This window comes from Mus caroli, unplaced genomic scaffold (assembly GCF_978045245.1).
Source record: "Mus caroli unplaced genomic scaffold, Mus_caroli_1 scaffold_4, whole genome shotgun sequence".
NCBI classification, from domain to species: Eukaryota; Metazoa; Chordata; class Mammalia; order Rodentia; family Muridae; genus Mus; species Mus caroli.
The window spans coordinates 2,720,001-2,733,607 of record NW_028227259.1 but is presented as its reverse complement, the minus strand read 5'-3'; the positions used below and the strand labels follow the sequence as shown (position 1 = coordinate 2,733,607).

Sequence of the window (13,607 nt, the reverse complement as noted above, 5' to 3'; positions counted from 1 at the left end):
AAGTGCTTGGGAACTACTTTAATGGGCACACATTTGCTTTTGACTGCGGCAAGATCAGGGATTACTTCCAAAGCAGGGAAGAGAGAGGAAGGGGGACCAGGAATAATTTTGAAAGACAAAATACACTGATTAAAAAAAAAAAAAAAGAACCAGTAAGCTGAATGACAACAGAGAAATCCTTCAAACTGTGACAAACTATGAGGGAGTGAATGGGTTCCCTCCATATTCATGTGCTGAAGTCCTATCCCCCGTATTACAGTTTAAAAACAGGGACTTTGAAGATCTAATTATGGCTAAATGTGATCATAAAAGTGGGGTCCAAAGCTATGAATACTCCTGTACTTATGGCAAGAAAAGCTGCCAGGGGTTTGCATGCCCTGAGAGAAGCTACCAGGAGATGTGAGAACAGCGCCAGGAAGTTGCCACTCAAGAAACTTAGAGAAGCCCCAGCAGAGGCCAACCTTGCCTCCGTCTTGATCTTAGATGTATAACCTCTAGAACTATAACCATTCTGTGTTCAAGTCAACCAATCTGTGGCATTCTCCTTTAAAGCACCCCTCTCAGACTACAGTTACCAGTTAACCATCACTCAGAGTGAGGCTAAGTAGTGTTAGCGAACACAGCACCACTTCCCAGAACTCTTCCATCAGTGTTTGTGTTAGTATGGGTCCTTGAAGAGTCATCTGCCAAAATACATGCAGGTTATCCATTAGGGCACTGTTGGAAAAGATGAAAAGGGAAGCGCTAGAGAAGGCACGGAGAACCTTTAAACACTCGTACAGCACTAACACCTGTGAAGCAGAGAAGACAGAAGTGTTGGTTGGCAGGGGTTCAGAACACCTCACAGTTCCAAGAAAGTTTCAAAGAGATTTATGGATAGTCTGTAAGCCAAAATCTCCCACTCCTATTAGCAGCACCCCTACAGTGTTTAGACTTGACTGAGCCATGTGTAGGAAGCACAGCATGGGGATGAATACAGTGCCGGAGTCTGAGTCACGACAGCTGAGGTCATCATGCACGTATGCTTTGATCTGGGCATTTCACGGCCCAATTCTATGTCATGGTGGCTTTTAGCAGATCAAATCCTTCCAAGTCTGAAACCAGAGGAGACATGCATCCTTGCTCCAGCCTTCTGTAAAAGCTCTAAGAGTGTCTTAAATTGGATACACTTAGAATCATTTGCCCAGGCCTGAGCTAGGAAGAACTCAACGCCTGGAGTCTCCCAGTTCTAACATTTCAGGTTCCGCTTCCATGTCAGGAGCTGCACCATAAGAGCCAATGAGCAGCAAGAAGCACACTTCCTGAGATGACGGAAGGGTGTGTGTGTGTATGTGTGTGTGTATTATGTAGTACCTAACTCCAGTTGCTTTCCAAAGGCACTAGCAATTCACAGTTGTGCCAAAGGTCGCTTGCCCCACATGTCCAGCAGCAGGGTTAGTTTCCTCTGTAAACGGTTGCCCACCCGATGAACACAGCATCACAATTCATTACAACTCTTTTTTTTTTTTTTGTACTAGCAATGATTTTTTTTCCCCCTCAGGACTTATTTCCTACTTGGACTTTACTTTTCTATAAATGGGCTCTTGATATCCCTGCTCATTTTCTCATTTGCATTTGTGTCTCCCCTGCTTGTGAGAACACATTTCATATTACAGCAAACAGTCCTCTGCTTCATGTCTGCCTAACAAATAGACAAGGAAAAAAACCGAATTCTTGGTCATGTCTTTCCTCCTTACTTACAGGTCAATAGTAGATACTTCATTAGTAAGTCACGATATAGATCATCAATATGTGCGGAATATGGGAAACCATTCCATCATCCATTTTTAAAAACAAACAGAATGGTCATTGCTGAAGGACACATTGCCATCGTCTCCCATCACTTAGCATTCGCTCTCCATGCTCACATGGAGTCAGGAGTGCTCCAGGCCCAGTCGTTCTGGATCAACCTCCCCCAATGCCTGCCTTGTCCTTTAATTGTGTACAATTATTACATATCTGAAAGTCCATTTTTTTAAAACATAGATTTACCTTAAAGGGGAAAGTTTATATCCTTGTCGTTGTATATTTTAACTACTAAAAGATTATGAAAATAAGAGGTTCATCCGTATACTACCTAAAACACACCATGTGTTGATCAACTGCATTAGAACACACCAACAGTCCCAGCCAAGTCAAGGGCAGGATGGGAAGCTTTCAGACAGTGAGTTTCACAGCATCCTGTGTACCACACTGAGCAGGGTGAGATCGTAGAGATTCATTTATATCTGAGGCATGCTATCCTGAATGGCAAACCACTTTAGATATTATGGACACTGGAAATTAGAACTTAGTCCTTTTATCAAAAATCAACAATATATCAGAAAAACAAAGCAAGCAAGCAAGCAAACAAACAAACCAAGTAGGCTTTGAGGACAGAGAAAGAGACCTTGATCAAGTCCAGCGGACAAACTGCAGTGGTATTCAGGGCTTGAGACTAGTGCACACCCGGAGTGTGATCTTGAAGTTCTTATTCTAGCCAGAACATTCTAAGATTCTGCTAATTATGCTGGCATGAAAGGGTCAGAATGGGAGGGCCCAGTGCTCGGGGCTGGGCAGGTTCCCTGAGCAGGATTATCCTGTCTAGTCCGGTACCCAAAGGGGGAGAGGAGCCATGTGCTGGCTGAGGGCATGGAGCCAGATCCTCCTGCCCGTTTTCCTCTCTGTAGCTCTCATCCAGCTGATTTTCAACTTATCTGACCATAAGACTAAGACCCACCATCACTGGAAGCGGAAAATTGAAGCAAAATACGTTGAAAAGGGTGAGCGACTTGTGAAATCAGGCACAGTGCTATGGCTGTACCCCACTGGCTTTTTGGTTGGGGTATCCTGGCTGGCTCAATTGTCCGTTTCAAAATTTGCCTTTTGGTGGTGGTGGTAAGACATGTTTAAGGGAGCTTTATGTTTTAGGGGAAATCTCGTTAATATTGGACTTGTTCTTCCTTTTACTACCTAAACTGTATTGATGAGAGCTGGAGGTATAAACTGGCTACCCATTTAAATATAAAAAGAACTCCAAAAAAAGTGACCATTTTCTCCACCTTGACAACTCCCTCATTGCCAGACAATGAGGCTCAAGCTAGAGACATGTTGCTTGGGGGACCTCTCATACTTATTCTGGTTCCTATGTGATTTTAGGGTTACCAGGAAAGACAGGTTAAGATAAAAATTACTTCTGGTCAAGAGGTTGAAATTTATGGCTTGGTTAGAGACCCAGCATTCCATTTGAGGGGGCTATCCATCAGGCCAAGGGGCTATCCTTAGGAAGCCAAGCTAGAGAGACAGACAAAACACTTAGTCCCTTCCTGAAATGATGTAATTTGTTTTCCCAGAATACCTGCCCAGGTGCAGCAGCTCACAAAGCTGCACGCGTGAATCTCAAGTCTGACCACTTCTCCTGAACTCTTTCTATCTCTCTCTCTCTTTTTTTTAATTGGGTATTTATTTCATTTACATTTCCAATGCTATCCCAAAAGTCCCCCAAATGCTCCCCCACCCACTCCCACTTCTTGGCCCTGGCATTCCCCTGTACTGAGGCATATAGTTTGCACGACCAATGGGCCTCTCTTTCCAGTGATGGCCGACTAGGCCATCTTCTGATTCATATGCAGCTAGAGACACGAGCTCCGGGGGAGGAGGGGTACTGGTTAGTTCATATTGTTGTTCCACCTATAGGATTGCAGATCCCTTTAGCTCCTTGGGTACTTCTCTAGCTCTTCCATTGGGGGTCTTGTGATACATCCAATAGCTGACTGTGAGCATCCACTTCTGTGTTTGCTAGGCCCCCCGGCATAGTCTCCCAAGAGATAGCTATATCTGGGTCCTTTCAGCAAAATCTTGCTAGTGTATGCAATGGTGTCAGCGTTTGGAAGCTGATTATGGGATGGATCCCCGGATATGGCAGTCTCTAGATGGTCCATCCTTTCGTCTCAGCTCCAAACTTTGTCTCTGTAACTCCTTCCAAGGGTGTTTTGTTCCCAATTCTAAGAAGGGGCAAAGTGTCCACACTTTGGTCTTCGTTCTTCTTGAGTTCACTGATAAGTGGATATTAGCCCAGAAACTTAGAATACCCAAGATATAAGATACAATTTGCTAAACGCATGAAACTCTATCTCTTTTTTTATAAGCGTGCTTTCCCCAACACTTTGGGCTCCCGACACTTTGTCTAAGGCCCTCTCCTATTCCCACCGTGAGGCTGTTTGTCAGCCATGTATCTGACCTCCATGCTGGATCAAATAGCATGTCTTTTTTCTTCTTTTCTCCATTGTCCTTCTTTGGCCAACTACTGAGATTTATAGCTTCCCTCCCTTGGGGATTGTTTTGTTCTTTTCCTTTTTAAAGATTTACTTATTTATTGTATGTGAGTACACTGTGCTGTCTTTAGACATATCAGAAGAGGGAATTGAATCCCATTACAGGTTGTTGTGAGCCACCATGCTGGGAATTGAACTCAGGACCCCTGGAAGAGCAGTCAGTGCTCTTAACTACTGAGCCATCTCTCCAGCCCCTGTTCATTTCCTTTTAAACATGAATAAAATTGCTCTTGAGCCTAAACAAAAAGCATAGCAATTTAAAAATTAAATAGAGAGATTTCAAGTTAAAAATCAAGTAAAAGAGCCTGTGGCATTTTATATTGGCACGCAGTTCAACAAACCATGGTGACACACTAATGACCTCTTGTTTACCTAAGATATGTTTTTAAAATGGATACAGCAAAAACACTATTTAAGAAAGAACATCTGACAAATTACACATTTATGTGGGAAGTCAATAGATCAAGTGCAGCATTGGGGCAGAGAGAACATTTTCCAACAAAAGCAGGGCCAGTTAGTTTGTTAAGAAAAGATGCAGTTAAAGCTGAGAAGAGTCGGGGCATCTGCATCAGCTAGCTCATGTTTGGGGTGTCATCTGCACAGTGCAGGTCTTCCTGCAGGTGCTCTCCTGCTGCAGTTCTATGCACAGCTTTGTGTGCTTCGTGTCTCATTAGCTTCTCAATGCCATCCAGGAGACTGTGCTGGTATTGTAATAATCTAGGCCCTCCAGTGCCTCTCCACCTATGCTAATCTAGTTGGCCTTGGTCTCCTGGTCTCTAGAGATTGGGGTAAGGGAAAGGATTAGAAGGAGGCTGTTCTGGCCTTCATTTTTGCCAACTTGTTCTTTTTATATGCTAATTTTGTAGCCTTTGCAAAGGCCTTCTGAATTTCACTTTCTGTCCCATTCCCTTGCCTCACTCAAATCACCCCTGAGAACTGTGATCTCAAAAAATCCTTTTCGGGAGTGAAAAATGATGACTTGCCTTCTGTAACAACTTGTATATACTTTATATGATCCCTGCCTGTGAGGGCCAGAGCTGTTAGTCCCAAAGATGACAGGAGAAAGATCACTGACACAACTCATCATGACCCATATAATTAAAGCAAGCAATTCAATAAAGCAAGCTTTCTTATTCATGTACATGGGCTGCCTCCCCCTAAGGTGGGGTTTGACAGGTCAACACTGGACATGAGGAAAACAAGGTTTTTAAACCTCAGACGCAGAGGGTTCTAACTGGGGAATTTGGTAGGGAACCAGGCAGGGCTATAGAAGCAGAACAACTTAGTCATAACGCTCTGAAACAGCCATGGCTACAAGGTGGGCATAAGACAGTCATAACCGCAGGTGGTCAGAATCATCTTTTGAAACAAAGGCATAGTCGTCATTTCCTGGAACAGGCAGTACAGGACCATTTATAATTAAGTTGACAGATCAGGCATAGCTCAATCCTTGAAAACCAGAGTTTAATCATAAACATAAATGAACCCAGTTTGTCTCTACTAAAACATGGCTTCTAAGCTTAAGATGGAGGCAGGGCAGTTAGTGAGTAACACCTTCACGGCATAGCTCTGTGTACGCTGTGGGAGGAGGTGGCTGGAATCCCTGCACTGCAGAACCTTAGTCTGGAGCTGCTGTGTCCCAGAAACACAAAGCATTTCCTGTGAGCGCTTGGCAGGTCCTTTGGGCCGCTGTTAGCATGTCTGCAGCTATCAGGTGTTATACCACAGTTGTCCTTAATTTTGCTTCTGAGTTTAAGAATAAGATTCCCTCATAGTGCTATAAACAATACTAGTGAGGAAAGCATAGAAGATTTCTATGAAGGAATTCACTCCTGGAATATACTAAATGAAAAGCAAGAGGAGGTTGAGAATTGTAACCTTTTTTGTCCTTTGAAGAGAATTTTAATTTTTGTAGTTCACAAATTTAAGCAACCCTATCTTCAAGATCTTAGGAGAAAGGATAGGGGGAATTAATTATCGTGAATAGCTACTTAAGTTCTTTTAGTCTGGGTGGGAAAGGTCTTTATTCTGAGAAAATATCAACAGACAATAGAAGATATTTATATCCTAGACAAGGCTATCAGCATTGTGACAGCTGCTGTAGCTCCTAAGCATACTAGGTGCCCACATGTTCTAGAGTAGTTGCAGGAGCAAGCTATATATCTAGGAATGCCCCTTAACTTTTAAGTGGCAATAACAGCGTTTCAAGTTCTCAGCATCTAGGAATTTAGTAAATAGAATATTGTTTATCTTTTTTTTCTCTTAGCTGTTCTTGAAAAAAATTTCTTCCCTAAGTAACAATAATTTATTTATTGCAATGGCAGTAAAAAGGAAGTTTTGATTTGGTACATAGTTAATTAGACACAAACACTAAGGTCAGGTGTTTCTAGACATTTGTAATTGCATCCCTCATAGAAGATGAGATTTGCTGGATCAGCAACATTATGGATATTGCAGAGTAGAAGAAACTGGCACAGGACTTGAAAGAGTGGGCAACAAGATTCCACAAAATCTAGGATAAAGTGATGCTCTAGAAATCAAGAAAAATGTGATTTTATGGAAGGAACCAATCAGAAGACATAAACCCAGAACCCAGGCTGGGACCTGGAAGAGAGTGAAGTGTGTAAAGCACCTGACCTACAAAGCATAAGAACCACAATCAGTAGAACCCGTGCAAAGCATCAACGCATGGTAGCCTACATCCGTAATCCCCATCTGTGGCAAGATGGAAGGCAGATGGAAGTTCATTCCTCAAGGCTCATGACTCAGGACCAATTAACCTGGCATATGACATGGTAAACAAGAGACTTTCCTCAAAACGAGGCAGAAGGCAAGGACCAACAGTAGAGTCTGTCCTCTGAGGTTCACACATGTCCTTGGTGTATGGGAACCTTACACACACACACATGCATTTATGAATACAAATTGAGGGGTGTCCCATAAAATGCTGGCCAGCCTTCATCAAAAACGCCAAGGTCATGATAAACAAGAACAGACACTAAGCCCTGTTGCAGATTAAGGATGAAGATGACTAAAGGCAATATACCATACGATCTTGAAGCACAAACACGACATTAGTGTAAGATCTAGGTAAATCCTGAGAAAATCTGGAGTTTAGTCCAAAGCAATGCATTAATTTTGGTTTCTTAGGTTTAGAAGTTTACCAAATTTAATGTATTATTGTTGGGAGTATGATGTGTATCTACAGGTCTACACATGCCATAGTGTAAGTCAAAGAACGACTGTGTGTAGTCAGCTCTCATTCCACATCTGTGTGGCCTTGAACTCAGGTCTCCAGGCTTACAAGGCACGTACCTGTACTCACTGAGCCCAATTTGCTGGCCCTACTTTCTTTGTATGATTTGTAGTAGGAGATATTAGCAATGGAGCAAATGGCTCCAGAGTACAAATGAATGCCTATATTATCTTCAAAATGTTCCTGAAATCTGAAATCATTCCACAGTACAGTGTTGGTTAACAAAACAAGCCTAAGAAGCAATTGGAGCTTGGATAACAGTTATTTCCCCTGAAATAAGCCTGGAGCAGCATCTTGGATGTACTTGAAGCCATATAATCTTTTCTATTTACCTTGCTTTTACATTGTCTTAAAGTTCCTCCAGGAAGTTTAACATTCTCTGAGGGCAGAAAGGAATGGATGGTTAACAGGATTTAGTTTGAAAACTAAACTGTAAGGTTTTTTTTTTCCCAGCCATGTGAGATCTGCAGCAATTAAGCAATCTCAAGTTAAATAGACTTTTCTTACAAAGCCTGTGAATTCTGCCACAAAACAATAAGTAGAATGACATTATTCTCCCTGTATCATAAAACAAGAGCATCAGATAGAAACTTTCTTTCAGAAGACATCAGAGTAGTAAAATAAACCATCAAGATGAGTTTTGAAATTTGAACTCAGTTTTTATTCTAGAACTTTCAAATATAAGTGGTATTGTTATTTTCCCTTTTCTACAAAAGAAAAAGGAAAAAAAAAACTTCATCTGAGACAGTTTTTAAGTTTTGAGATAAAACAGAATGGAACATTGAATATTTTAGTAGTTAAAGGATTAATTAATTAGCCAGGAATGTGTTTGCAAAACTGTTTTGACAACAAAGGTGTTACTAAATTGCTTTTAAAGTATGCTGTATTAAATGTCTCATAATGCTGGCAATGTGATTATTTTGAGTGTTTTGGGGAAGTTGTTTTTAGGAGGCTGCTAATCAAATGAGAAGAAGATTAAATTGAACTGGTGCGGTGTTGTAGTTACTTTTCTGTTGCTGCGAAGAGACAGCATGGCCAAAGCAACTTATAAAAGAAAGCATTTGGTTGGGGGATGTGCTTACAGTGTCAGAGGGTGAGTCTATGGCTGTCATGGTGGGAATCATGGCACAAGTCAGGCAGGCATGGCACTGGAGCAGTAGCTAAGAGCTTACATCTGATCTACAAGCAGGAGCCAGAGAAGGAGAGAGACACTGGGTCTGGTGTGGGCTTTTAAACATCAAAGCCCACACCCATTAACACACCTCCTTTAACAAGACCACGTCTACTCCAGCAACACCACCCCTTTAAATCCTTCCCAAAATAGTTCCATCAACTAAAGAAAAAACATTCAAGTACAAGGATCTATGGAGGCTGTTCTTATTTAAACTATAACATGTGGAAAATATCTAGGTGTATGAAAACAGAAATGACTAACCTTTGAATACAGATGAATATGGCTTGAAACAAGAATGACTAAATGAAATGTACTTTTGCATAAAATAGTGATAAATTGGTTTTGTTTTTAATTTTTATGCTTTTTTTTCTTGTAGAATGTGCTCAAAAGGGAACATGTCCAGTGTGTACTCGAGATAAGAGAGTAAGTTAAGTTTCCAGCATCCACACGATTGTTCATGGCTCACAACCATCTGTAACTCCAGCTCCAGGGCATCTGATACATCTTCTGGCTTCATCAGGCACTGCGTATACATAGTGCACATGCAGGTCAACTCACACACATATAATGAAAAAGAAAACTTTGGAGGAATGAGGGGAAGAACTCTTTGAGGCAGGACTGGGAGGGGGCGACAGTTGGGATATAAATAAAGAAAATAATTAATAAAAAGGGAAATCACACTAAAATGTTGGAAGAAGTTTTGTAAACAAGGGAAAGATATTGTTTTTGAAATATGACATTTTCCTTTGCTATTTCTTTTTTTAAAAAGATTTATTTATTTATTATATGTAAGTACACTGTAACTGTCCTCAGATACTCCAGAAGAGGGCATCAGATTTCGTTATGGATGGTTGTGAGCCACCATGTGGTTGCTGGGATTTGAACTCCGGACCTTCGGAAGAGCAGTCGGAGCTCTTAACCACTGAGCCATCTCACCAGCCCTCCTTTGCTATTTCTAATCTCTAAAGACTACCTTAACCTCAGGGTAACTCAGGCCACCCTCTCTGATGATTAAATGTCTCTTATTGTTTTTTCACTTACAACTTTGAAGAAATTAACAAACATAGAAAAACAAAACAAAAACAAAAACAAAAAACCCCAAAGCAACAGTGATGAAGCAAATGGTATCAATTTATGTTAGCACTTGAAAAATCATTCTTGCAGAATGGTTTCTCTAACCTCTCTAGGAGACCTGACCACATCAAAGACAAGTGGGAATGGCTGATAATAAACGGATACAATCTGGATACCTGCTGTAGTAATCTAGACAAGTTATCATCTGCCTCCTCTCCTTTTCCATGTCACTTTTCTGTTTTAATGAGGACCTGGGCTTCTGGCTCATTGAATTCTCTACCCAGTTCCTACCACATTGCAGGCTTTCCACAGATCACACTGGTTTGCTGTCCTTCCTTACTTCTTTAACTATGACACAGCTCATTCTGAGTCATGAATCACCTATGACGTCTGTTGTTTCCTCTTCTCTTGACACTGCACCTATTCTAATGCCTCAGCAAGACTATCTACCTGCCCCCCCCCCAGTCCTTCAAGCCTCCCATTTTTCCTGCAGGTGCTTGGCCCTAATGGTTTCTCTTCTTTCTTGTGAATTCTAATGGCTATTCACCTGAACTCATTCCCCTACTTTTTTGTTGCTAATTGCTTTGAAGTGTAAATTTTCAAACATATAAAAGTAGAGGAAGCATACCTGGGGACTAGGCATGAGTTCCTTGTCTGTCCTCTTGAGGAAGGTGAAGTGGGAGGATCCCTTGAGTCCAGGATTTGAAGGACAGCCTTGGTAACTAAAAAGAACCCTATCTTTAATAGGGAATACATGAGATAGTATAATAAAATTTTATACCACCAACGATCATCTTGGATAACTTTGTCTCATGAATGTCTTCTCCTTCTAAGTAGACTATTGTGAAGTCAATAGTTATATGGATACCATATTTTCTTTGTAAATATTTGACCCTCCACATATGTTTTCAGTAGATAAAGACTTTAAAGTATTACATCTGTAATCCCATCTAAAAATTAACTAATTATCCAGTTAATTTCTTTCACACTTGTACATGATTTAAACAATTAAATCATGTCCATATGCTGTAATTTGTTGATACATACCTTATGACCCTTTGGGTTTCTCTCTATATTCTTTTCCTCTCTCTTTTTCTTTTATTGAAATGTATTTGTTACAGAGTAGATTGTTGTCCTGTTGAACTTCCTATGGGCTAGATTTTGCTCATCACATCCCATCACTAATGTAGCTTTATCATGTTGTTTCCCCCCTCTTTTTTTCTTATTAGATTATAACTAGATACAAGGGATTGCTCAGATTCTTTAGGGATGTTTGGCAGCAATATTTCATGATGAGGATTCATTAGAGAGCTGAGAGTATATGGTCTAGTCTTTGGTGATATCACTCAGGAAATGATATTCTCTTTAGCTGTATCCACTGTATCTTTGGGGGCAGCAAAAACTCTAACTACATTAACATCCTTGCCTCATGTTTGATGCTGCTTACACTGCCTAACTCTGATTGGTTCTCTGATCTTTCTATGCTATGCATTATGGGCTGATTACTGTGCAAGCACACTACATCAAAGTCCTCATCAATACAGCTCCAGACTTAAATTTTCCAAAATGCACCTGATGCCAAATACTACCTATTATTTTCTTTTTTGGTTGGCAGCATTTCCTAAGAATGGCGATAGTAGTAATTCCAGAACTTTGTAACCACCCTTCAAGTACCAATGTTATCCAGCACCCCTTCAATCTTAATAGGTGACTTTATCTTTGATTTTATAGATTAAAAAAGGCTTTGGGTATTAACTTCACTCACCGAATTAGAGAAAGGTTGTCAGTCCTATTTAGAATTAATTACGCATCCTTTTCATTTTTCCTTGAAGGGTTAATGCCTTCTGTAGTTCTGCCATACTGCGTCTATGCATTTTAAATTTTTCTTTCATACAATATACATTTTTACTGTCACATTTTCTCTATTCTCTGTCCCCCATGGACAAAGTAGGTGTTTTATTCAACTTTGTGTCAATACACTTCACACATTTCCAGTTAGTTGAGTGAAAAGCATTCAATAACTATTGAATTAACTCTTGAGCTATTAGAATAAGCTTGAATTACATTCGATACATTCGCTAATGTAATAAGTAGAGAATTTTATCCTAAAACATTTCCACACATAAACCACTGTGACATGTCTGGAGAGATGCACATTAGAGATGATGTGAATACCATTCCCAGCAGCCCATAGGAAGTAATGAAAGGATAAGTATGTACGGCCAATGCAGAGCAGTATATGGTCTTCTGGAAAGGAGATTCTCTGTCCTCCCAGAAACCAGAAGCACAGTGGCTGTCCCTCATAGCATTTATCACTTACCACACAAAAGTCTAGGTTTCCAAGTGGCACTTCCTAAACCAACCAAGGATATCTAAGCTCTCCATGGAAGCACACAGGATGAAAGGTGTTTGGCACACCTTGGACTACCTTACTTTATTATGTTCATTCTTTCACTTACCTCAAGAAAATATTCACACCAACACCCAATTGTCCCTGAACATTATAGTCGGGGTTGGTGGAGTCCATGTTTATTCTTCTAAGGTGAAAGAGAACTTTTAGATTTTGGCTGCATGTTTTTCTTGAAGTCTAATAGCAAAGGGCCAACCTTCCTACAATTAGAAAACAGTCTTCCTAAAACCAAGTCCACAAAACCTTACCACCAACTCACTGCTCACAAACACAGCAGAGAGAAAGTAAAAGGTGGGGCTAGGCTGTTGGAAACGTGACAGAAGTGCTTGCTGAGACACATGAGGAACTGAGTTACTATCCTTAGGACCGATGTGAAAAACATGGTGGCATGATTTATAATCCCAAGACTCCGGAAGCTGATACAGGCAAATCCCTGGGGATTTCTGGCCAGCTAGAAATTAGGCCATGTTGCCTAATTGGTCAACCTGGGGCCCATGAGAGATCCTGTGTCAAAACTAAGGTAGATGCCTCCTAAAAAACAACACCTAAAGTTGAATCTTGGCCTTTATAGGCATACACATTCATTCATATGCACACTCATACTTGAACATACATGTATACAAACTCATGCACCGAACGTTGATATATTTGTTCCATTAAAAGTAAAACTTCAACAACCATGCCAACTGAGACAGGTTAAATATTCTTTGTTGGCTTTTTGTTGCCATTATCATTTTGCATATCACTGTTGAGTCTCTGAAATGACAGTTGTCAGTAATGATGTCAGAGAGTGTTATAAGTAAGTATGGTTCTTGACTATTGAGAGCTATAAGGCAGAACTTTGCAGTGCATTAAAAAAAACAACTCAGAGGACATTATAGAGTCTCCCTAAAATCAAATCTTTCTCATTCATTGCATCCTGATATGGATTATTGTCCAGGACAGAAAGAAATGAAGTTACAGAAAGCTAAAGGGAACTTGTAATCTACCTTATTTGTTGAGTAGTTCACATGAAAGTTTCATTATCACATGACTGTCAAACATGCTTACAAATGCTGTAACTCACACTGCACCAAGAGATCCATCTTAATACTCCTTTTTCTGATAGTGAGCACATAGAAATGTGTGTAGAGCGTATGTAATAGGCGAAGTTGCATCTGGAAAACACTGCTTCTTTGGAGTCCCTCACCACCTCCAGACATTGCAATGTTTCTGCTTGCTCTTCTGCATAGACTTCTGAGCCTTGAGGAGATGGGTATAAATACATCCCATTTAGGACAGAGCATTGCAGAGTCTCTCGGCCTCTGCACATTGTCCAGTTGTGGGTTTTGCCATCTACTG

The 13,607-nt window shown here is 40.6% G+C and overlaps 1 protein-coding gene across 2 annotated transcripts in view; it reads left to right on the top strand.

The window, feature by feature from the left end:
- Nucleotides 1–2,561: 2,561 nt before the first annotated feature.
- Pttg1ip2 (PTTG1IP family member 2) overlaps nucleotides 2,562–13,607 on the top strand; it is a 36,716-nt gene continuing 25,670 nt past the window's right edge. For both annotated transcript variants that reach the window (XR_002378044.1, XM_021163827.2), the window contains exons 1-2: nucleotides 2,562–2,801; nucleotides 9,159–9,205. Coding sequence is in view for 1 of the 2 variants with exons in the window: in XM_021163827.2 (XP_021019486.1) it covers nucleotides 2,654–2,801; nucleotides 9,159–9,205 (195 nt within the window). In the remaining variant the exon portion in view is untranslated. The remainder of the gene's footprint in view (nucleotides 2,802–9,158; nucleotides 9,206–13,607) is intronic.